Raw genomic sequence first — 23,078 nt, forward strand, 5'->3', positions numbered from 1 at the left:
AAATACCCGTTACTCCCAAACGCTATCTTAGTCCAAAGTCATACTTATCGTGTACAATCACTCATTTTCCATTTTACAAAGGAGAATGGCGGCCAGAGGTAAGTCTGATAATATAAGTTTACTTTAACTGATTTCCTATAGTTCCCCGCAACTTCCGTCTTCTGGAAGAGCTGGAGAAAGGAGAGAAAGGCATAGGTGATGGCAGTTGTTCGTATGGTCTTATGGATAGCGACGACATAATGATGAGCAACTGGAATGGAACAATTCTTGGTCCAGGACACGTATGTGCTTTCAATGAATATCATATCGCTTGCTGATCGATACACATGATACTGGATCCTTCGATCTGCACACTGTATCGCGTGTCTTCTCTTAACGCTTCTTTGGATCACTTGTGGGACGCTCTCCTGCCTTTAACATCCTCCCTTGCAAAATACGTTGATTTATCTGCATAACACGTCACAGACTGTTCACGAAAATCGTATCTACAGTTTGAAGATCCATTGTGGTGACGATTACCCCGAAAAGCCACCCACCGTTCACTTCCTCTCTCGTGTAAACCTTCCTTTTGTATCTCCGATCGACGGCAAGATTGATCCTTTGAGGCTCAATGTGCTCTCTCAGTGGGGACGGGATAGTAGTATCGAGACTATCCTCGTTGGTATCAGAAGGTATGGATGAACCCTTATCGAGAACTTGTGGTCATGTTACTGATGTCCTGCCTGCGCAGGGAGATGGCGACAGCCAATAATAGGAAGCTTCCCCAGCCTCCAGAGGGGAGCACCTTCTAGAGTCATTTTATAATTAGAAGATGGACTATCGACTGGTGGCTTGCAATGTACAACACGAATTATACAAGACGAATGCAGTGGACCTCAATGACGAGGCATTGATATCTACTGACGGGGCGATATATGATTTATCAGATCTAAATTTGTCGAACCCTCTCACACTTTCATACGCCGCTGCCAGTGCCTTCACTGGTTGCTATGAAAGTATAGGTATTTATCTTCAATTTAAAGTTCACCCGTTCCCACTCATAGGATGTCAAGAAAGAGTACGCAAAAGTTGCTAGTATTCTCACTATTCAGGCAAAAAGCAATGAGATAGATTTCAGTCTGCGTACATGCTGGTCTACCAGGGTTCACCGAATACAGGAGGGTGTTGGAAATACCCTGTCAAATACGTCACGAACCACCCTTAGATATATCCGTTCTTCCCCCAACAAAAACGTTAGCTGCAGTGTATCGTGAGTGACCTCTGCCATCAAATTGAACTCTTGCATCAGGAGCCCTTGCGCATCGACATTCCAATCTGACGCAATTATCTTGTATTCTATATGGACATGTCCAAGGCGAACGATGTATCGTGTGAGTTGGAATCGACTGACTCTGTTTTTCCGGGAGACGCTGAGCGGATCGCGTGAAAACTCCGGCACGGACCAACTCTGCTTACCACCGTCAGTGGTGGCAGAGCGTCAAAGCAGGACCAATCAGAATTAGTCCATTCCATACGCCTCCCAACATTGAACACAGAGAAAGAATTGAGGACTTGGACTTTAGGCGTAAGTGCGCCAAGCGGTGTTGCAGCAGGACATTTGAATTCAAGTCAATTGGCAGAGAAGCGAGCGTGCAAATGCTCGTCCGTGAGCGAGAAAAAACGAGGTTCCAAGAAATAGTCGACCGAAGCTGGGTAGATCACGATGACGAGCCCAGAGAAACCAAATTTTTGCTGTGCACTGGGTGGAGGAAGGAATCCGTTTCTGGTTGCTGGACTATCAAATTTAATTTAGCAGGTGCCGGTGACCCATGCGGGAGGTACTTACTTGCTCGGTATATCGCGACGGTCGATATCTTGATATTTTTATATTCCTCAGTACCAGTACCATAGACGAACGAAATGCAGGTTGAAAATTGGCGGCCAACACAGCCCCAATTTTAAACTCCTCTCTTCACCTGCTGGCACGCCACTTGAGTCTGACTATTATGTTGAACATCACCAGGTCCAGACTCATTGACATTTGCAAAGCAGTTACGAGCCGCACGGATTACAACCCTTTTTGACAACTCCTTCATGGGCCGCTGCCTTTCGCATCGTAAGGTTTTGAGCAGGCCTACTTAAATAACGGGATTCTGCTGGGCAGGTGCACTAGCCTTGTCCTTCCCCTGTCATCCATCATTTCGTTACTCACCGAGGCATGGTCATGGATAGTGGCCCTAGTAGCTGCCGTCACTGCATTCCGAGAGACTTCAAGGTACATCTGCACAGATAGTTGGCTGTTATGACGTGCCTCGCCACCTTTGATTATGCACTTACTTTCTTTGCTTTACTTCAAAGATACATGTTCTGACCGCATATTTGGGTGATATCAGATGGACAATGCTCATGCACAGGGCCTGTGCTTGGTTCCGCCTCCCTCGGTCCTGCAGGTGGAAGTATGGTGTTTCGTTTCATGCTTTTCCCCAGCATTTTTTTGGGCAGATTCTGAGATTGATATTATCCTTTGGGTACATGATATGTAGTTTCCCCTGCTCAACGGAGCCAAACATTGCCAATGTAATACAGTAAGTAACATGCTCACTGACGAGTGCCTGCGGTATTTATCAGGGCGTCATAGTTAAGAGGTGAGTCACATTTACTTGCAAGTATGTTGGACTTCATGGTATTCCAAAGCTGAACTGCCTGGATATTCACTTGTTCCACATCCATCTTCTACCCGATTGTCAGTCTGCGAGCTCATGCTCTTTAACCTCCAACTTCTTTCTACGATTAGACGTGGAGACTATCCCAACGTTTAGCATATCGGTCAAGAATGGGCTTACCTGGATGTTGCAAGTAGACGCGGAATCCCTAATTCCTAATTTACGGAGGTCAGTCTCACATGCATAACTTTACTGCGGTATAGACCCCATTTCTCACTTTCTTGTAGATCTACCGGAATCTAATCCAATAGAGCAGTTATCCACCAGCGTATTCACTTCGACCACAAGCGGGGTTTTCTAGGCCTAATCCGAAAAAATCTAGTGTTAGAGCTACAACCGGGGGTTTTGGGGAAGGGATTGTCAGAGTTGGAGCCAGGCTTTGCAGCATGAGTTGTTCCCATGGTGTTTCTGGCGCGTCATATCTAGCTTCTTCTGCAGGATAATACTTTCCCACTGAGTCACCTTTTCCCCTCCCGTTCCGACCACCACATTGTCCAGCAACCACCAGCTAAATTTCAGGTCTTTCCACAGCAGTCACGCTTTCCTTAGGTCCAAACACTTGGATATTGACGTGCGAAGGAAAGAATGGCACAATGCACATTTGGTATATAGGCAACGTGGTGACATACGCCGGACGTTCGTATAATTTGACTGATCTACGAAGACCATTCCTCGAAATTTTCTTCCAGAACATCTCGAAACGTTCCTCGCGACTTACTCCTCCCAGTGGACTTGTGGGGTGAGGAGTGAGCATTACAGAACTCTTCTTCGACTCTCACTAAGGGCGGCCACGTAGCTGGAGAAGAACCTGACGAGAAACTTGAGAAAATGGGCTGGAGCTTCTCTGAGGAGGGAGACAGGTTAGCGCATGTAAAGAAACTTGATCTGAAAGACTGTGAAAAAATGCTGCCTAGGTGTCAATCCATCATCGGATTCTTTTGGGATTAACCGAGCCCGACTGACAAACTTGCAGCTGCGTCCAATTATATCCTTCCCAGCTTTTCTTACGCGTCGAGGAACAGCACACGCACCTACTTATGCATCCTCCCATGACTATAAAAAGACTTTGCTCGACGGTGTTGTTTAATCCCATCCCTGCGATCGAGGTTCGACATCATGTGGGCTCTTACGTCGCTCCTACTTGCAGTTGTCGCCCGAGCAGCTATCCCTAATGCTATGCTTCGTGGCATGCATTCTCTCCCAAAAATCACGGTGCCTGAACGTTTCCTCACTTCATCGAATGGCACAGCGCTCCCACCCATTACGACCGTTTATCATTTTGACCAGCTTATAGACCACAACAATCCAGACCTCGGAACCTTTAAACAGCGATACTGGATGAACTGGGAGTTTTATGAGCCTGGTATGTGGCAAGGATCGAAGTGCAGTCGGTGTTAATGAAATGCATTGAAGGTGGCCCCATTATCTTGATGACACCCGGAGAATCCAACGCAGATGGTGAGTGCCGTGTTACTCCAAGTCAATTTACGCCTTTCTCTGAAATACTCGATTTTCATCAGGCTTCGAAGGCTACACTACAAATGAAACCGTCAACGGTCTCATTGCTCAACAACAGAATGGTGGTGCAGCTATCGTCATCGAACACCGTTTCTTTGGTTATTCCAATCCATACGACAACCTCACGTCACAGTCTCTCGCGCTCCTCACCATCCAACAGGCCATTGATGATCTCGTATACTTTGCGACCACAGCTGACCTTCCCATGCCTGGGGGTGATGCTGTCAAACCAGGTCAGGCACCGTGGATACTGATCGGAGGAAGCTATTCAGGAGCCCTCACGAGTTGGACGATGGTCAAGTGAGCTAAGAAGTAACTCTATTATTTCAGTATAGTGATAGACACAAAGCAAACCGGGAATCTTCTGGGCTGGATATTCATCTTCCGGTGTTGTTGAGGCAATTACGTACGTCGCTTGTATGCAATCACTGCTCATTTCTTGTTGATGACTCTGACCAATTCAGTGACTATTATGACTATTTCACCCCGATTCGCGAATATATGCCACAGAACTGTTCTGCTGACGTAGAAGCAGTGATCAACTACCTGGATTACATGTACACAGTTGGTGACACTGCTGGAATCCAGACGCTCAAGGAGGCATTTGGCCTCGGCGACGTTGTACACATAGGAGATTTCGCCACCGCACGTGAGTTGTCCTCGTTGTCTATGTCAGAGAATACGGGTTTATCACTTTGTTGTCCTTACTGACCCTGTTCGGATCAACAGTTCAAGATAACCTATTCGATTGGCAATCTCTGCAGCCTACTGTCGGTCCAGGAGCAATGTTCTTCCAGTTCTGTGATGCACTCGAGGTCAAGAACGGTGTCAGTGCCGGACCTGAAGGATGGGGACTTGAAAACGCCATCTATTCTTGGGGAAACTTCTGGAATACCACATACTACAACTATGGTAGGCAGTCCCCTTGATTCTGATTGACGTGGCTAAATTTGATAGTAAAGTTTGTGGATCTGAGGATGCCGAGTACGTATCCTTGGGCGTAGTCGTTCGGATTGGCTGACTGTCAAGATAGAACCTGTCTTGGGACGTATGATACGAGTCAGCCCTACTGGACTAATGCCACCGTGAATAATGCAAACAGGTCATGGTTTTGGATCGTGTAGGTGTTTTCATTCGCTTCAGTGTCCATGCTGACCATCATTCTAGGTGTAACCAAGTCGGATGGTATCAGGTTGGCCCTCCGGATTGCGAGCCTGCCATCGTGAGCCGCATCCTTCAACCCCTTTATCAACAGGTATGTAGAATATGATTTCAAAGATGACCATTCATCGATATCATCTTCAGCGTCAATGCGTCAACATGTTCCCTGAAGCATTCGCCTATCCACCTGAGCCTACTACGGAAGAAACGAACGCAAATTACGATGGTTGGGACGTGAGCATCCCGCGGCTCTTCTTCGCAAATGGCCTGCGTGACCCTTGGCGCGAGGCAACTGTCTCTGCTGATGGGCTGAATAAGCCCAGTACTCCCAGCATGCCGATCCACGTGGGCGATGGATTCCACTGCACAGACTTGGTGGTACAGAACGGCATTGTAGACGCGACAGTTGCGGCCGTGCAGGAAGCAGGATTGATGTACATGAAGGAGTGGCTTGCTGAGTGGAAGCCTTCTGCTTGATGGATCACTTTTACATCGAAGAGCTTCAATTAATTGGTTCAGTATTTATTTTCTGTGCAACATATATATGCGCCTCTAGAGAGAAGTGGGAGCGACTGGGAGGCCTGAGTTCTGCGCCCAACTGCAGAGATATCTGCTGACTTGAGTTTGGATTCGACGGTGAATGGCAGCGACGCGAACGCGGTGAACGAACAGACTGCTCCGTATGTCGCAAAACAAACTAAAATTTATCGGTTAGGGGATACAGATTTTGGGTGGTTCTGTTGTGAGTTAATGTGCAATGCAAATAGTATGAAGGATTTATGTATACAGGTACTGTTTCTCGAAGATTTCTGTCAAATTAAAATTAATACGTGCAGTTACATTATCTCTAGCGTCTTGATGTCCATCATACCGTCAACGGCCGCCATGTCTTTGACGTGAGCGATTATATTACGATCTGACGCGATTCTCTTGTATGCTCTGTCGCGCTGCCGCGCAAGCAAAAATGCACCAAACGGCTGTCCAAGGCGAACCATCAATCGCAATGCTCGGGAGTGAGACTCCGAATCAACGGGCTCATTTTCCGAAGGAAGTAGCGTAGATTCGGACACGGACCAATCTTCCACGCTCTCTGTATCGTCCGCGGGGTCAGGAAGCTCAAGGAGATGACGGGTCCATGTGCGCACAAGCAAGAACGTCCGCCAAGCTGGCAGCGGCGTTGCTCGGGAGAATTGAGGCAGCTTGTTTTCCGTGATTATGTCCAGGTCATGAAGCTCATCTGCCTTGACTGCGTACGTGAAATGAATCTCCTTGTTTTGGCCAGGCTTACACCTGACTTCTGTGACAGGGAACACAATGTAAGGCAGATTCAACCGGCGGTGCACGAATCGTGGAGCGCTCAGGCAGTCAAGTGTATGATACAACCTCGAAGCCGACTCTAGAGACACTGCACCCCGCAGTGAAGAGACCGATGACTGAATGTCTTCTTCTGATAGAAATGGCAGCTTGCATGGAGGAGCTTTGTACGAAAGGATATCGGCTGGTAGACAGCTATTGAACTCTGATGGTTTCCCAACCCAGTCTAGGGCGGTGATATCGCCCGACTGAGTTATGACCTTCCGCAGAAGCCGCCCAAGCGCGCACTGCTTCTTTTCACCATAATCCACACGTAGGCGGACGCCGAAGACGCCGGATAGTGAGTAAGCGGTGTCTTCCTGCAATGTTGTGACACGTATCGAAGCCCATTGGAATATCTCTCTGGCACATTTCATCCCGGGACGGAAGGCTAAAATGGCCTGTCGGTCTATGCCCGTCGCATACTCCAACTCCTGCATGACCGCAATGGACTCCTTGTGGTTGGGAGAATGATCGTCGAGGTATAGACTCCAATCCTTCTGAAAAAAGAGAATGACTTTAGAAGCGAGGAGTTCTTGAGCTGTCCATCCGCGTGTATTCCAAGCGCTATTTGCCAATGCGCCGGACTTTGATGAGGGTGGGACATCTGAAAGGTAGATGATGGTGAGCGCTGAGTGTTGATATAAAGCAAACATGGAGTTGATTGTTTTTTGGTGCTCGACACTGTCGCTCTTGTCGATGCAGCATGTATCGCTCCACGCCCAGCGATACCCCGCGCGGCGAGCAATTTTGCAGAATGATTGCAAACTTCACCATGCCGCCAACTGGATCCAGCTCGTACAAGACCTTGTCTTGGATATCCTGCAGCGATGGCTCCTTCCCTTCCCACCTGTGTGACAGCATGGCATAACCAAAGTACGTCGCGACGATTTCTTTGATAGGTTTCATTCTGGAGTCTGGATGCGCGATTGTTGATGACACAAGCTCCTTGTACTCTACACTCGTTTCGAAGGCGCTTATCTGCGCCTCTCGGTCGCATAAAAGCCCGGTGGTGGTGTCGAGTACACGAAATGGAGCGTCTTCTAATTGAGCATCAGTGACCTTTTGAATGTCATATGTTGCTTCGGATGGACTAAGATACTGCTGGCGCAGCTCTGCAAAAGAGTTGAGCATGTCAACACTTGCATTATTGGGAGCTTACTTTGAGTCGGAACGTCAGTGGCATCGTCCAATTTGGTCATCATAATTTGGAAGACCTGGATTGCTTCATCATAACGTTGTGCACCATGAAGCGCTGTGTGCTTCAAATTATAACCAAGATATGATGAAGGATTGAGTTCGATGACCTAGTACCACCAAATAAGCATTGATTACGACATGATAAAATATCATCACACCTTTTGCGCATCATGAAGTGCTTCGATCCATAACATTTTTCCCAACTTGGCCTTACAGCGCTTTGCAAAGATGACATCAGATGCAGAACACAACTCAATCGCTGCTGAGTACAGGTCGATAGCCCTCTCATAATTGTTTGCAACAAAGGCAGCATCTCCGTTGGCAGTACAGAGCGCGCTGCATTCTTGCTTGAAAACTGGATAAAATACAGGTCAGGATTGTAATATGGGTGACATGACTGAAGACTTGCTGTTAGACCAACCAAGGGAGTTAGTCTTCGTAGTTATGTCATCTACATCCATCATATGCTGGTACGATTTGATAGCTTCCCAAAGTGTTCCTCCCCGAATGAGTGCATGACAACGTTTCTGGTTTGCAGTCATCCACAACGATGCAAGGTCCCACCCGAACAGCTGCAATGAAACACCCAGTTGAGCATGAAAATATTTTCGGTTACATACAACGTACCACTACAAAGTCGTCGTATCTAGAATGAATGGCTGATCGAGATGATAAAATGTTCATCTCGACAGCTGCGGTGAAGTGGTCAGCAGCTTCATTGTGGCGCCCTCCATCTAAGGCAATGATTACCAGTTAGACCCGTAAGTATGCCTAAAATCCGGAGTGCAGAAAATCAGTATCAATACATGAGCCTAGGCATTATCGAGTCTCACTTCTACGACACGACATGTAAGGATATCATTCTGGCAAGTGGCAGCGAGCTCTTGCACACGTATAATTGCTTCCTCATGCCGACCGGCATTGAAGATGGCGATAGCCTGAACACGATGAAGAAAGGAGCATGTCAGAAAAAATTCAACGTGCCTTGATCAAGAGAAGGAAAACAATGATCTTTGAATCTTCGTTTGCGAACGTGAATGCGAGATCAAATGCTTGCATTGAATCCCGAAAGTTCCCTTTTCCGCTGAGGGCGATGCCCTTGGAGATACAACCTGTCAAGGAGGGCTGAATGCTGATGGACTATATCATGATGAGAGTTAGCTTCTCATAATGGTCTGTGGTGGGTCAATATATCTTACCTTGATCGCATCCTGGAGTGCGCGGTCCCAGTGGTGCTTACGTGCCATAACAAATGAGCGATTAGCATACGGGGCGTACTTGTTGGTATCAGCATTGATCTCTTGTGTGAGGATTTTTTCAGCAGTAGACAAGTCCCCCGCGATGCATGCATTGCGGGCGGGCGTGTCGATGGCGAGAATCTGCGGCATGAATCATGCTCAAATTGCGTTTTCAGAGTAAAACACTTAGACGTGCCCTTGAATTGGAGTCTTGAACCTTCGAATTAAAAAAAGACGAGATATGAGATAGGGCATGGACGAGCAAACATCAGGAAAATAAATACCTTTGATGTCGGTGGATTGATAGCTTCCTCTGGTAAAGCATCCTTGGGTATTGTCATCGTATCAATATCATCATCGAGGATGTGTTTGTCATCCATGGGACAAGTGACGCAGTCCGTCAAGTGTGGGTGTTGGAAAATGGCGATGGTCTGTCGACCTGAGAGCTGCTAGAAGCGAACATGTGTGTCCTCCTCGAATGCGGAAACGACGGATGTGCCAGTGGGATGAATGGCAATGGGATTGATGTGAATGGGTGCGTAAGTCAATAGTGCAGTCGGGAGGTACCACAAATGAAGGGGAAATCTGAGTGGCTCTCCATTGAAATCTTGCGTCAAGATAATGCTTTCCGCTTGGGCATCCGGAAAATGTCCACTGACGAGAGGTTGGGGGCGCATACCCTGCGAGAGGATTTTCGACGGACGGCATTCGACTGTAATGATATTTGGATGCTCTGCAATTCATGAGTATTGCTGTAATGAGACAGTGCGTCGAGATTCACCTCCTTCTGGTGAGAAGAGGACAACAGAACTAACTGGTGGAGTGGCAAAATTTTGGGTATGGGTTCCCAGAATACATTCGTTTCGGTGGAGGGGCCAAGATTGGCAGGAGACGCACCACATCGAAGTGGGCCTGTAGCACACCTTCAAGGGTATTTAACGAGAGGGACAGAACAATCAAGTTTAAGCTGAGTCCGTAGATGATCAGATGAAAAAGTGAATCGTTATGGAGTTAATCATGATGGTGAGTTGGTTGAGCTTAAATATGGCTGGAGCGCGAATGGGTTCCCAGTCATTTGTGGCACCAGGAAAAATCAGTCTTAGGTGTCATCCAAAATTGGTGGTATTTGGTTGTCCGCAATCATAATCTTTCCTAGCTTTCGGTTCTCGGAGTCATTAGTAGCGTTCGAAAGCGGAAGGTGGGATTACTTCAAACTCCGCGATTTTTACTGCGGCTACAGCCTCCTGAACATTTAAACTCAGCATCATGGGAAATGTTGCTGAGGGCAAACCCACTCCGGGAAGATCGACTGATGAGAGTATCAAAATTCAAGACGGCATCCTGACGCGAATTGGCATCTACTTTCCATCTTCAAGGTCGAACCTGTGTCTTAAACCTTACCTTACTGCATGAAGTACGTACCTCTGTTATGCGCCCAACGACGTGCACAACTCAACCCAGGTCATCTCAGTCGATCGTAAGGATTACATACGTGATCTATCAATAAATGATCGTATTGATCAGTGTGCGCCGTATCTTACTTGCATGTTGCTAGGCGCGATCCCTCTTATCTCGTCCTGCCCATTCCTTTCGCATATGATCACTTTGCACGGTGCATTGCAGTCCAACGTGCGACACGCCATCAGCTCAAGGATCGCCCAGTCAACGAAGCCTTTGGTGATTTAACTGACGATGATCCTACTGTGCAGTGTGCACCATGGTGAAGCATGAATCGAGGAGCCTTGCCACCAGTGGATTCATTTCTACCACATGCGAGTACAAATTTTGCGGACGGAGACAATGGTTAGACTGAATGCTTTCGGTTGAAGCACATACTGATAGTATAAGTAGCCTCGTGGAGCACTGAGGTCAGGTTCGTAATTGAAACCTTAGTGAGAGAAGCCTCTATAAGTACTTATCAGCTACAGCTGTACTCTTTCTGATAGATCCAATTTTCGGACTTCCGATCATTCAAACGTGCACGTGCCCCCTCCTGGGCCGGTCAAGCGCTCGTCCAGACCCACATTTGACCATCAGTTTCCCGATCATACGTACGTCATACTATGGACGGTGTACATCACCGATATCGTCGGACTATCGACTATCTCGTGATATCTGGCGAACGCCTCATGATCAAGGGCACCTGCCCGAGCATCAAAAATTGTTACATTGTAGGGTCGCTCAGCGTGGAACCATAGAATATGCCTTAAAGACATTCTGGTTTCTTGACTGCTGCGCACATCCAAGATAGTCAATAACATCATGTGAGATTACTATCAAATATAGCACTTGGTGAAAAAATGAAACAAAATAAAGCATAGCTAGTTTGACACAGGTTACAGCATGTTACGGTCCTGTGTAGTGGCTGTGGGCAGTGAGAGGTTGCACGAAGTCATTGCTGGATATCGTGTGCGACAAGAGGCAACAGGTGGTGGCTGGACTTGCTTTCCCAGAGGTATTGGACGCAATTAACATTCAGCAAAGGAAGAGCAGCAATCAAAAATCATTTCGAAAGCGCTTATTGGAAATGAAATGATACGATACGGACTCGTACATGGAGAGCTCGTCAAAGAAAACGCGCCTGTTTCGATTTGTGAGTGTAAAAACAGGAACAGGTACTTGCACATGCATAGAAGTTGATGGTTCAACGCCAATGGTGGCAATGGGGATGGGTGCATGCTCCGGTATCATTCACGTTGTGGACTTGGTAGTAGTAGGTCTGCTCACCTTTACAGTTCATCTGCATTCTGCCCTATGTGCCTTTCCCTGGCATTTCTGCTTCTTCGAAAGTGTTCCTGCTGGCACTGGGTTCATTCCAAAGGAATCCAACTAGCACATACCTTATTTATCGAACTTACAAGGATCATGCGCCGCGCTAGTTTACTAGTAAAGGACCTTTTGCTCTACTGAAGACATAATGAGGCGGGCACAGGCATGCAGGAAGGGGAGCGGGCAGGTGGGGCAGATGAGAAAGATCGGCAAGAAGGACAGCTACATTCGGTGGTGGGCTTTGTCATCCAACGGTGTTTAAACTTACCCCGTCTTCGGTCTTTCACACCTCGTACTCTAAGCAGACGACGCGGAACTTGCCCTTGTACGCGAAGCGGTCAGCAGGATCGATCGCAAGGTTCCAGAGTGTCCCTATTCCTGATTTTCTGAATACAACATTCTCCTTCGATTTTACTCCCAGTAATTAAAGCACACAGAGAAGACGTATGATTCAGTGACCATTCATCGTTTATCGGGCAAGACTGTGAGGAGTCGCAATTGCGACTATGGCACCATCATGACCTTCAAACGTCCAACGAGGTCGAGGGGTGGTGACTGGATTGATGCAGCCACAATGAGACATCTGCCATTTGTGCTAGATCCACATTTTCAACCGAGTAGGTCGTATACTCTATGATATTACTATGCAGACTCGTCCATTTCCACTTCTCTGATTTTGCGATTCTCGTAGTGTCAAACAGTAGTACAACGGGCAAGAGGAAAATGCTGCGGCTGCGGCATCTGCCGTGACGTTCCAAATTTACGCTAAGCAGCAAATTGACTCACAACACCTGCTTGTTGCTTGCCACATAAGTACTCTGGACTCTACATCGCTGCCTTGAAGGACTTTACATGATCAATATAAAGTCACTTGGTTATCGTTGTCTTCAACCGTGTTACTGAAGACTAATCTACAATGTGCTCCAACTTCCGAGTCCCAGATTTCAGACTTGTGCACTCTGGTTTTGCGTTTTCGCGCATCATCGAAGTTCTACTTGTCCATCTTCAATGTTTCCTCGCCTGTCACTTCGTAATCCCATTGGCATTTCAGCGCTCATTTCTAGACTTTTTTTTTTTTTTTTTTTTTTTTTTTAATAATCTGTAGCATTCCCAGTTCAAGCCTACAATGCCCGGCTTGGGTCCCAAGAATTGCGTATTTACGGAGCGACGACCTGCAAGCCAACTGAAGTCAGCAGACAACGAAACTTATGAAGGCATCGGAAACAAATCGTGCGCTCTGCCCACTTCTCCTGCAGTATCAAATTGGGGAGATGAACATCTAGTACTATGCTGGCATAAGCAGTTTCTATGTATCCGCTGTCAGATGATTCCCAGGGCACGCTGGCATTCTCCATTCATTCAAGCGGTGAACTTTTCAAAATTTTCTCGCCAAGCTATTCACAGGTAAGATTGATGCATTTTCTGTAATTTGCCAATTTATGACGGATCGTTGACCAGTTTTAATTCAGTCACTGATCGGCCTGGTTACGCTGCACATCCTGGCAGGCATATAAATGCCCCTTCTCTGACAAGATCACGTCGTGTAATCCAACACTTGCGATCAAGATGTGGACACTTATGTTGCTGCTACTTGTAGGCATCGCCCGAGCAGCCATTCCCAACGCTAGGCTTCGTGGGATGCCTTCTCTCCACAAACTTCCAGTGCCGGAACGTTATTTCACTTCGTCGAATGATGCAACACTCCCAAATATTTCGACCGTCTATCACTTCGACCAGCTCATCGACCACAACAATCCTGGCCTGGGAACATTCAAGCAGCGATACTGGATGGACTGGGAGTTTTATGAGTCTGGTATGTCGCGAGGATCGAGGTGCGCTTCATGTGATGTTGACGTGTGCATTAAAGGCGGTCCCATTATATTGATGACGCCTGGAGAAGTGAACGGAGACGGTTGGTTTTCCTTATAACCGATTTGTTGTCTTTCTCTCAAAGTACTCGATTTCAGACTACGCAGGCTACACTACCAATGACACCATTAATGGTCTCATCGCCCAACAACAAAACGGTGCCGCCGTCCTTATAGAACACCGTTTCTTTGGTTTTTCCAATCCATACGACAACCTCACGTCACAATCTCTAGCTCTCCTCACCGTCCAGCAAGCTATCGACGATCTCGTGTATTTCGCCACCACCGCTGACCTTCCAATGCCTGGGGGTGATGCCGTGAAACCAAGTCAGGCACCATGGATATTGGTCGGAGGAAGCTACTCAGGAGCCCTTGCCAGTTATACGATGGTCAAGTGAGTGCCGCAAACGGATCCCACTTGTCAGTGTAATAATCGACTCAAAGCAAACCGGGAATTTTCTGGGCTGGATATATATCTTCTGGTACTGTGCAAACGATCACGTATGTCACTTTATTGCAATCATCGCTCACTTTCATTGACGTGATGAATTGCCTTTCTCTTCCTTTACGATCACCTCTGACATATTGATTTCCGGCTTCTTCTCGACCAAAATTAGTGACTATTATGATTATTTCACACCTATTCGCGAGTACATGCCACAGAACTGTTCTTCCGATGTACAGAAAGTGATCGCCTACCTGGATGGAATGTACGCGGCTAACGACATAGCTGGAATCAAGACGCTCCAGGAGGCATTTGGCCTCGGCAGCCTTGAGCACGTTGACGATTTCGCCAGCGCACGTGAGTCGTCCTTGTGTTTCATTCAGTTTCAAATACTTGCATAGAACGGACACCTATACATCATCTGATTCGCGCCAACGACGCCTTTCATTTTGTTTTGCATTAGTTTAACATTCTTATTCATGTCGCGTCACCCGTTTGGTTACGAATTTATATATGGGTCCTTGGACGATGTTCTTTTTCCCAACTTGGCCTATTGTCTTTTGTCCTAACTGACACTCCTCGGAACAATAGTTCAAGACAACTTTTGGGATTGGCAAGGTCTGTCACCTGATTCCGGCCCAAACACAATGTTCTATCAGTTCTGCGATGCACTCGAGGTCAAGGACGGTATCAATGCCGGACCTGACGGGTGGGGACTTGATAATGCTGTCAACTCTTGGGGAAAATTTTGGAATACTACATATTACGAGTATAGTACGATCGTCCGTTCGGTTTTTGATTCACATGGCTAATCTGGATGATGAAGTTTGTCAGGTTCAAGATATTGAGTACGTGTTCTTTTGAGATGTGATATTGTTCGTACTGACGGTGAAGCCAGAGATTGTTTGGAGACGTATAATCCGACTGACATCTACTGGACTAATATTACTGTGGATAATGCCTTCAGATCATGGTCTTGGATGGTGTATGCATTCTCATCTGCATTAATATCTAATCTGACAATCCTACTAGGTGCAACCAAATCGGTTTCTACCAGGTTGGGCCTCCTGAAGGCCAACCCGCGATCGTCAGCAGAATCCTTCAACCCATTTACGACGAGGTACGTATATAATTAGGTTTGTGACATGAGCCTTCTTCAACATAATCATCAGCGTCAATGTGTCTACATGTTCCCTGAAGTATTCGCTTATCCGCCTCAACCTGCCACAGCAGAGACGAACGCAATGTACGCTGGCTGGAATGTGGATGTCCCACGTCTGTTCTTCGCCAACGGCCTGCGCGACCCTTGGCGCGGGGGAACTGTCTCTGCTGATGGGCTGAATAAGCCCAACACTACCCGCATGCCGATCTATATGAGCGATGGATTCCATACCTCGGATATGGTGGCGGATAATGGTATTGTAGACCCGACTATTAGGGTCGTGCAGGAAGCAGCATTAAGGTACATGAAGGAGTGGCTTGCTGAGTGGACACCAGGGCATTCATGAGTCCGTGATATAGCCATCAGACCTATAAACCAATTTTGTTTTTGCTACATATGTTAACTTCTCGCCTTTTGGAAGCAAGGTCATGCACATGTTTGATGGGAAGATAATCTGTCGATCAACTGATATGAACACCATATGATCTGCCGTGCGTCCGTGTTTTCTTCTTTTGCATCACATTTAGTCCTTTGGGGTCATAGACCCTATGTTGGATATGTCTCGTCATATGCTTTCCTTCGTATTGTTGTGTTTTTGTAATGCTGATATGTTCTTATGTTTCTGACACGTACTCCTCGCATCGCCTGGTGGGGCGGTGCAAGTAAGCACAAAAGGAAAACTGCAACGGGAAGGTTAGTAGTAAGGATTTGAGTGTTGTTTTGTTTATTATTTTCCTAAAGCGGCGAGTACAGCTTACTTAATCACGAGAGTACATACAAACAGAGTTGGTAACGCTTCAGTCCGCTGCTCTATTAGCACGAGACTGAAGGTGAGACATTCGTTAATACTTTACACTCATTTCTAACTCTACTAGTATACATTCCTTTTTTTTAGGTTAGTTAGTCCGTTGCTCTATTAGCATGAGACTGAAGTATACATTCCTTTCTTTTAGTTCCTTTTTTCCGTGTGTCGCCACAATGAACAAAAGGTTATGAGCCCTGACTGAAGCTCAGTCAACAAATAGCCTAGTAGTGACTCTATCCTACTTCTCGCACAATGTCCAACAACCCAGTCAATCCCGCAAACCCATGGTTCACACCCAAATCCCTCTGCCTCATCAGCATCCAGCTCAAAGAAAATTATTCAAGCCTTGAATTGGCTCTATGATATGCCATCACTGGAGAACGATGGGTCAAATTTTCAGAACTGGAAATTTCGAGCAAGGAAAGTACTTACAGTACAAAGACTCTGGGATCTAGTCACTGGAGTGGAGGTGAAGCCACCTGCCACAGACCCAGATGCACTAAATGAGTGGCTAGAGAAAAATGAGGAAGCACATGCACAGATCACATTGACGCTGAAAGATGAACCATTAAATGGAGTCCTACACACAATATTAGCATCCGACGCATGGACCAAATTGTGCGAGAGGTACAAAGGGAAAGGCAAGCAAAGCATAGCCTATCTAATAGGCGAATTGTTTTGTGGAACACTTTTGGACAATTCTCCTATGGAACCACAGCTCAATTCGATGCGACAGAAGGCCCAAGTGCTGAACTCACTTGGACAGGCCCTAGACGACTCCCTAGTAGCCATAGCAATGGTCATATCACTCCCTACTTCCTACTCGACCCTCTGAACAATTTTAATGTCGACAAGTGACAAAATCACGATCAAAGGCACTATAAGCCAGATCTTAGTCGAGGAGAAATCATGTCGAGGTTTGGATTCCCAGATGGCTCTTGTAGCCAAAACTTCGGACAGGTCGAAGGAGAATTTGAAGACTGACAAGAAGAAGGAAACCTGGCAACTGCAACTATTGCAAGAAGCCAGGTCATTGGGAGAGAGATTGTCAAAAGAAAAAGGCCGATAAGTCCAAATCTGTGGACAAGGACAGTAGCGATGGGGACAAAGACAAGTCTAAGGACAAGTCCGAGCTATCAGCAAAAGTAGCGCATGTAGTCGAAGATGACACACCATCACTACAACTGTTTGTCACACACGAACCAAAACATGAGTCCCATCCTGCGGACTGAATTTACAATTCTTGTAGTGTCAAACAGCAGTGCAATGGGCACAAGAGGTGTGCAAAAGGGAAATGCTGAACATACAGCCCACCATTAGATAAGCTTTTAAACCTTAATACACAGCCACTTGAAGTTGCCAGCAGACCATTCTGAGTTCCTCGATAGTGGCGTCAGAAGTTAGTAGAATTGTTGACTGAAGACCAAGAGGGGGGGGTTTGCTAGCATAGAACACATTGTGATAGTTACATCAATGAAAAACACGTGTTACAGGGTGTTGCTCACTAAAATCCAGTATTTTGGATGTCATGTGTGAGAACATGTGACTTTGATATCAAGTCACATCTGATATCAATAATGTGCGTCTTATTACAACTCTTATACCAATCTTATACCCTCTCTGTCCTGTCAGCCCACCAACTGTCATTTTCAAAGACACACTTTTGTTTATTATGTACTCTAACACTCATTCATCACATGCAGGCCGGTTCCCATTAGTTTATGACACTTCAGCACCCAGTATCAGTAACGACTCAAATAAAACTTCGCAGCACAGATCAAATTGCATGTCTCTTAATGATTCTAATATATCTGGACATTCTTGCAGTCCCACCATAGATTTCCAAGTACAACTACACCCTGAAGATTTAGTAGATGGGTACCATTCAGAATCTTATACTTCGCCTGATACACTATCTGATCACTGGGATTCCGACGGTAGATGTGATTCCCAAGAGTCAGAGTTCCCGCATATACCATCAATCGCCCTACCTCCAGACTTCGACATTGATGCAGCACTCAGATTAAATACTGCCGAGGCGCTGTATGATGTATTCAGGGCAAATGGCCTCAAGGTTGACAGCACCGGTCCGAGATGGACCCTTCGTTGTCCTGACTGCAAGGAATGGTGCCAGACCAGCATACCCTCAGGCATTGTGCTTTGGTATGAAGGCCAATTCAGCTCCTTGGTCAGTCATCGAGGCAGCAAGCGATGCATACAGGCTAAACGACGGATGGAGCAAGCTCAGATTGATGATGTTTGATCATTATCGTGTTCTGAGTCCCTTATCACCACATTCTTGCCTTCCCAATCCATTATTACCTCAGATCACAGGTATGTTTCTGATTTCATTTCGGCTCTAGTTCATAATGAGTCATACTTACTACTACCAAATAATTTTCAAGCCATCTTGTTTCCTCCTCTCACCTCAACGACTGTCCTGGAGTCACTGTCGTCTGGCCAGACGACCTATGTCCATTCCTCATGCTCTTCCCCTGGAGTCAGTATCATGATGGCCCTGACACATTGCCTTTCACTATCAATAGCATGCAGCCGAGTGTTCCTCATGCTCGATCAAAGTATTGCATGCATACGTCTTTCCAGGGCTTACCATGCAATGAGTGTTCTGACGTGCACAGACACATAATGTACCTTTCTGAAATAGCTCACGATCCCAAGCACCACACTAATTACAAGTATCTTGGCCTTGGACACATGCAAGATATTGCAAAGACATATGCTGAACAAATTAAGCAGCTGAGATTGCAGGTACGTTTACATAGTTTCAGATAAGTATTTTAACTGACGCTAAATAGGAACTCAATCATTCTCGCAAATATATGTGATCTCTCACCCAACTGGACGACTACAATCGGCTCCTTATGGCCATATCTGAAAAAGATATCCCCCACATCCACCAAATCATCGACGTTGCTCTATGTCATGGTTCCAGTGTGTGGGAGGTTGTTAATAAGCATGAGGATGCTCTCGAGGGTGCATACACCCCTCGAGGTTATGGTGCCAATGGCCTTGACATCACAACTCTTGTTTTCAAGCTCGGTGGGCGCCAGCTCCTGTTCGCGCTGAATTAATCACTCAGTCTCCCCTCTCTCCATACTCTCCGTTCCAAATTGACCTTCACCTCAATTGTGCCAACCATTGGTCCTATACGAGATGAGCAGTTTGACCAGAATATTCGGAACATCATCATGACCATGCATGCACACTTGTCACTCGCATCATTGTGCGGTGTCAGTCTGATGATTGATGAAATTGCCCTCAAGGAGATGGCAGTTCACTTTAGCAAGTATAATAAGGTCGGGGGACTTTGCTGGAAGCATTCCCATGTTGTAGAACCCATCCTCCACACGTACAAGTCTGCCATGCACATAGCACAAAAAATTCACGATGGTGAACTTCACCTTGGGAAGGAACTCACAGTGATCGGCATCTCTTGCTTTGGCAAAGACGAGATCTATCCTATTTTAGCGGCACCCACCTGCAAGTCTGAAGATGCCTCTGATATGGAACACATCCTTGCCCATGTCATTGGTAGCTGGAACAGGACTGGCGCGTCAGAGTCCGTCAGCCCAATCTGGTCATTAGTGACAGATGGTGATGTGACTAGGCATGCTGCTGGTCATAAGTTATTCATCAGGTTCCCACTACCTCCTGAATCACGTTTGTATGGGATGCTCGTCAACTTGCCAGGACTCAATTGATTCATGGGTGAAGGTGAAATCACACTTGATTTTGACTTCAAGCATGTTTTCAAATGTAAGTGCTTCTTTCCACTATGAACATCATAACAACTAACATTTATTTAATTGAATCTAGGCATTTGTACACTTATTTGGGCACCTGGGGGAATAGTCCTAAACAACGGCCATGTCATAAATTCAATGATGCTTGCACGGTATCTGGTGTGGTTGCCCGCCTATGATGAAGCAGCAGTAACAAAACTCCTTCACCCTGACGATCCCCAAGATGTCCCTCGTGCTGTCGAACTCATGCTTGCTATCATCGAGTTCTCAAAATCTCAGTGCCATGTCTTGAACGACTCATTTTCCCTCGCAGTTGACACTCATGCCGACCTTATTTCAATTTCTCTTCTCAGTGTGCTGCTTGAATCAATTCTTACTCCCTTTATCAATGTCTCTCTCTCTGTCTGAGCAATTCCAATACCTCAGTTGTTATGTGCACCTGGCTTACACATTTTTTCACGCTCATTGACACTCATTCATGTCCTATCAGCTTTATTATGACACTCAAACCGTGGTGAAGAATGCTTGCTTCTCTCTAGCCAAGCAACAGTCACTGGACCCTGTGCGCTCGCTTTTACCTTAGTGATGTTGGAGACGACCCCCTTGAGATCCTTTTTGGTCGTACACATATGATTGGGGGACACAACTCAGCATGCTCTTATGCTCAGGCCATCAATCGTCTTGGTGCTGCAAAGGATATTGATGGTGTTTTTAAACATCATCCCAAGCTTGATCCGGGTCATCGACGCCTCAAACTTACACGCCACGAGGGAGTTGATCATATCAATCACGAGATCTGGAAGGGTGATATTGTCGCAAACAGATGTGATCTCCCATTGGTGTGGTGCAATGGTCGTGATTCAGTGCTCTCCATTCTCATCACATCACAGCTTGATCTGGTTTATTATTCCTTTGCTGATCATTTCAACAACCCTAACGTCGACATGCTGCGTCCGTTTGGACAGAACAAATACTTCGGCATCACAACTGGAGGAGGAACTCGAAGACCCAAGCCATGTACCAGAACTTCCCCCACCTGTTACAAGCTCATCACCCTCACAATGTTTGGAGACCATCTTGTCAACTGAGGATGGCGATATGCTTCAGCTAGATGAGTATAATGGACGTGTAGAAGAAGACGAGATCATGCTGACATTTCAAGGGGCGCTGATCAACGAGTCTCCTGCTGATGCTCCTTCTGAGTATTTCAGTGAACCCCCTCCTGCAGACGTGCTTTCTGCATCATTGCCACATGGACCTGGGATACGCCCAGATGACTACGTGTTATATGATGGATGCTGGATCCACAAGCAGACTATATGTCGACTTGTCATCAACAAGGACTTCATATCAAAGTGTCTCAATCGGCTAGAGCATGTCTGGGAAGGCTATACAAAGGTGAATAAATGAATTGATATGTCCGCAGGACAGACCATGGACAGGAATTTATTCCTTGTCGGGGATATTTTTCTTACAATCCTTTGCTCTGGTCATAACCTTTCCATTGGTGTCCTTCGCTCTACAACATCTTTGCGTTCCACTGCAAAAATCACAGGACAGCTCCTCAGTGTCATTCCAACCAACGCTTCGCCTGATGCCACTTAGATGTTCTTGTGGGATGGGGGATATGTCACTGCTCGATTGATTATACAAGGAACATCTGACTCCACAGTGCGTGTCATTGTTGTCACTGTTCTGGGTCCTCTCATGGAACCCATGAATCCTGAACCAACTTTCATTCGCCTACGTGGAGATGTCAACAGCGATGCATTTTCTCAAGTCAACAGTGGCCAGAGTACATGGCAGATCCCTCGAGATGCTATGCAAGCTGCCTGCGATCTCATCTGGGCAAAAACCACTCAAATGAAGCTATCACTCAGGTCTATTGCATCAGTCACGCCATTAGATGTGAAATCTTTCCCTTACCAGTTCTCTGACGGTAAGTCTCATTTTCTTTGATGTTGCACATTGTTTCTGATGATTTTCTTGTGTTTCAGGGACTGTTGCAGTGTTCTCGGCTGAGGCAAACAGCCTGTTAACAGCATCCAAAGGAGAGCGTGTCACAACGTGTTTGCTATGTGAAGCCAAGGTGCCAGATATGCGATGCCATGTGGGTCAACACATCCTTCGTGCATTGTGCAACACACCTGAGGTCATCAGTATGAAGGAACAGGTACATCTTTTAACAATGTTTATTTGCAACACTGATTATTCCAAATACTAGGTTGGAGAGCATCATCCATGCGGGTTCTGTGGGCATTCAGGACAGCCAGAGTGTGCCATCACGATCACAGTCACTGCAAGCAGCGCACCTACCTGGACAACACGCTGTAAATATCAGCATGCCTTCAAATACGGAGCTGTCGACAATGGATCGAAGAACAAGCCTTGCCAAAACCTCCCTCTCAAGTGTATGCTGTACTATCTAGTACTCCCCCCAGAGCCTGGGAGATCTTTGCGAAAGGTGCCTGTTCTCGCTGTTGATGCTATCTGGCGCTACAACATGCTCGAGCATGTTATGACAGTGCATGATAAATATTCAGTTCCTGGGTACAGATCAGAGGATGTCGAGCTGCCTGCAAGCACCCACAATGATATGATGCTGACAGATCTTGAGCAGAGCAGTGCGCGCATCCTGAAGGAGCGCTGGATCACCCCGCCAAATGTTTCATCTGGGATGGACAAGGAGAATGTCCCTGCATCAAGTTCCTGTCCTGTCAAACACTCTATGACCACTTCTACTAGCTACAAGCCTGCCAAGTGCACTTGCACTGCTCAGACTTGACTTCAGCAGCCTACCGCCTCAGTTGCTCAATGTTCTCTTCACTTGCATTCATTTCTATTGCTATCACACATGCTCTCTCGTATTGCTCACTATGTCTCTATTGTTTCAGGAATATGCTTTCTATTAGCTCGTACATAGTCTACAACATGCTGTCAAAGTAGCGCTACAGTAGTTCCCATTGTCGTGTACTTGTGCTGTTCCCTTGCAATTAATCATTGTCTTTCTGCTCATTCTTTGGATCAAAGTGATCAAAAAATAGTTACCATATATGGATATTGGCATTATTGTCACTGTGACAGGGGGGGCTC

The 23,078-nt window shown here is 46.4% G+C and overlaps 11 protein-coding genes across 11 annotated transcripts; 6 read left to right on the forward strand and 5 right to left on the reverse strand.

The window, feature by feature from the left end:
* Positions 1-7: 7 nt before the first annotated feature.
* EDB93DRAFT_1146134 (ubiquitin-conjugating enzyme/RWD-like protein) lies at positions 8-1,090 on the forward strand. Its single transcript, XM_041449489.1, has 4 exons — positions 8-98; positions 142-281; positions 466-671; positions 731-1,090. The coding sequence occupies exons 1-4, from the start codon at positions 86-88 to the stop codon at positions 789-791; spliced, it is 420 nt and encodes a 139-aa protein (XP_041307801.1). The 5' UTR covers positions 8-85; the 3' UTR covers positions 792-1,090.
* Positions 1,091-2,117: 1,027 nt separating this feature from the next.
* On the reverse strand, positions 2,118-3,456 carry EDB93DRAFT_1103981 (uncharacterized protein; the record flags this gene model as incomplete). The annotated part of the gene is made up of 8 exons (XM_041447369.1): positions 2,118-2,165; positions 2,192-2,276; positions 2,317-2,423; positions 2,582-2,591; positions 2,823-2,857; positions 2,882-2,931; positions 2,979-3,210; positions 3,421-3,456. The coding sequence occupies 8 exons, from the start codon at positions 3,454-3,456 to the stop codon at positions 2,118-2,120; spliced, it is 603 nt and encodes a 200-aa protein (XP_041307802.1).
* Positions 3,457-3,818: 362 nt separating this feature from the next.
* Positions 3,819-6,044, forward strand: EDB93DRAFT_1281165 (peptidase S28; the record flags this gene model as incomplete). The annotated part of the gene is made up of 10 exons (XM_041454448.1): positions 3,819-4,065; positions 4,116-4,160; positions 4,223-4,515; positions 4,562-4,626; positions 4,685-4,869; positions 4,950-5,132; positions 5,183-5,204; positions 5,254-5,340; positions 5,388-5,475; positions 5,526-6,044. 10 exons carry the CDS (start codon positions 3,819-3,821, stop codon positions 5,856-5,858), a joined length of 1,548 nt encoding a protein of 515 aa, XP_041307803.1. The 3' UTR covers positions 5,859-6,044.
* An 18-nt stretch (positions 6,045-6,062) lies between these two features.
* Positions 6,063-7,604, reverse strand: EDB93DRAFT_1146147 (uncharacterized protein; the record flags this gene model as incomplete). The annotated part of the gene is made up of 1 exon (XM_041449490.1): positions 6,063-7,604. A coding segment is annotated over exon 1 (1,168 nt), but the record flags the coding sequence as incomplete, so codon positions are not given.
* Positions 7,605-7,639: 35 nt separating this feature from the next.
* EDB93DRAFT_395340 (uncharacterized protein) lies at positions 7,640-8,530 on the reverse strand. The gene is made up of 4 exons (XM_041456257.1): positions 8,344-8,530; positions 8,093-8,289; positions 7,897-7,989; positions 7,640-7,849 (listed from the first exon to the last, which is right to left on the reverse strand). Exons 1-3 carry the CDS (start codon positions 8,474-8,476, stop codon positions 7,936-7,938), a joined length of 384 nt encoding a protein of 127 aa, XP_041307805.1. The 5' UTR covers positions 8,477-8,530; the 3' UTR covers positions 7,640-7,849; positions 7,897-7,935.
* EDB93DRAFT_395336 (uncharacterized protein) lies at positions 8,448-9,505 on the reverse strand. The gene is made up of 6 exons (XM_041456256.1): positions 9,457-9,505; positions 9,134-9,389; positions 8,919-9,074; positions 8,768-8,872; positions 8,562-8,712; positions 8,448-8,506 (listed from the first exon to the last, which is right to left on the reverse strand). Exons 2-5 carry the CDS (start codon positions 9,320-9,322, stop codon positions 8,650-8,652), a joined length of 513 nt encoding a protein of 170 aa, XP_041307806.1. The 5' UTR covers positions 9,323-9,389; positions 9,457-9,505; the 3' UTR covers positions 8,448-8,506; positions 8,562-8,649.
* A 116-nt stretch (positions 9,506-9,621) lies between these two features.
* On the reverse strand, positions 9,622-10,104 carry EDB93DRAFT_1085209 (uncharacterized protein; the record flags this gene model as incomplete). Its single annotated transcript, XM_041445890.1, has 2 exons — positions 9,622-9,905; positions 9,954-10,104. Coding segments are annotated over 2 exons (435 nt in total), but the record flags the coding sequence as incomplete, so codon positions are not given.
* Positions 10,105-10,438: 334 nt separating this feature from the next.
* EDB93DRAFT_1281175 (uncharacterized protein) lies at positions 10,439-12,665 on the forward strand (the record flags this gene model as incomplete). Its single annotated transcript, XM_041454449.1, has 7 exons — positions 10,439-10,548; positions 10,728-10,880; positions 11,119-11,223; positions 11,515-11,627; positions 11,652-11,765; positions 11,788-11,885; positions 12,105-12,665. The coding sequence occupies 7 exons, from the start codon at positions 10,439-10,441 to the stop codon at positions 12,201-12,203; spliced, it is 792 nt and encodes a 263-aa protein (XP_041307808.1). The 3' UTR covers positions 12,204-12,665.
* An 854-nt stretch (positions 12,666-13,519) lies between these two features.
* EDB93DRAFT_1085282 (peptidase S28) lies at positions 13,520-15,762 on the forward strand (the record flags this gene model as incomplete). Its single annotated transcript, XM_041445898.1, has 9 exons — positions 13,520-13,754; positions 13,809-13,853; positions 13,909-14,203; positions 14,254-14,310; positions 14,427-14,611; positions 14,846-15,040; positions 15,149-15,239; positions 15,287-15,374; positions 15,427-15,762. The coding sequence occupies 9 exons, from the start codon at positions 13,520-13,522 to the stop codon at positions 15,760-15,762; spliced, it is 1,527 nt and encodes a 508-aa protein (XP_041307809.1).
* A 3,341-nt stretch (positions 15,763-19,103) lies between these two features.
* On the forward strand, positions 19,104-21,073 carry EDB93DRAFT_1240582 (uncharacterized protein; the record flags this gene model as incomplete). Its single annotated transcript, XM_041451779.1, has 9 exons — positions 19,104-19,297; positions 19,322-19,902; positions 19,957-19,998; positions 20,059-20,297; positions 20,476-20,547; positions 20,594-20,692; positions 20,714-20,848; positions 20,876-20,923; positions 20,951-21,073. 9 exons carry the CDS (start codon positions 19,104-19,106, stop codon positions 21,071-21,073), a joined length of 1,533 nt encoding a protein of 510 aa, XP_041307810.1.
* Positions 21,074-21,692: 619 nt separating this feature from the next.
* Positions 21,693-22,770, forward strand: EDB93DRAFT_1250419 (uncharacterized protein; the record flags this gene model as incomplete). The annotated part of the gene is made up of 3 exons (XM_041453011.1): positions 21,693-21,924; positions 21,983-22,158; positions 22,210-22,770. 3 exons carry the CDS (start codon positions 21,693-21,695, stop codon positions 22,768-22,770), a joined length of 969 nt encoding a protein of 322 aa, XP_041307811.1.
* Between the last annotated feature and the right edge of the window lie 308 nt (positions 22,771-23,078).

The sequence above is a fragment of the Suillus bovinus genome (genome assembly GCF_016758785.1).
Source record: "Suillus bovinus strain UH-Sbo-P2 chromosome Unknown EDB93scaffold_27, whole genome shotgun sequence".
Taxonomy (NCBI): Eukaryota; Fungi; Basidiomycota; class Agaricomycetes; order Boletales; family Suillaceae; genus Suillus; species Suillus bovinus.

What these genes read in the sequence shown, in the direction of transcription:
- EDB93DRAFT_395340 (XM_041456257.1), bottom strand. Translation starts at nt 8,476, where the DNA reads ATGACTGCAAACCAGAAACGTTGTCATGCACTCATTCGGGGAGGAACA. An exon ending in CTCCCTTGGTTGGTCTAACA is followed by an intron (nt 8,290 to 8,343) that starts GCAAGTCTTCAG and finishes TATTTTATCCAG; the next exon opens with TTTTCAAGCAAGAATGCAGC. An exon ending in CACTTCATGATGCGCAAAAG is followed by an intron (nt 7,990 to 8,092) that starts GTGTGATGATAT and finishes TGAAGCACACAG; the next exon opens with CGCTTCATGGTGCACAACGT.
- EDB93DRAFT_395336 (XM_041456256.1), bottom strand. Translation starts at nt 9,322, where the DNA reads ATGCCGCAGATTCTCGCCATCGACACGCCCGCCCGCAATGCATGCATC. An exon ending in TTTTCCTTCTCTTGATCAAG is followed by an intron (nt 8,873 to 8,918) that starts GCACGTTGAATT and finishes CATCGTGTTCAG; the next exon opens with GCTATCGCCATCTTCAATGC. An exon ending in TTACATGTCGTGTCGTAGAA is followed by an intron (nt 8,713 to 8,767) that starts GTGAGACTCGAT and finishes TCTGCACTCCGG; the next exon opens with ATTTTAGGCATACTTACGGG.
- EDB93DRAFT_1146134 (XM_041449489.1), top strand. An exon ending in CAATTCTTGGTCCAGGACAC is followed by an intron (nt 282 to 465) that starts GTATGTGCTTTC and finishes AACACGTCACAG; the next exon opens with ACTGTTCACGAAAATCGTAT. An exon ending in ATCCTCGTTGGTATCAGAAG is followed by an intron (nt 672 to 730) that starts GTATGGATGAAC and finishes CTGCCTGCGCAG; the next exon opens with GGAGATGGCGACAGCCAATA.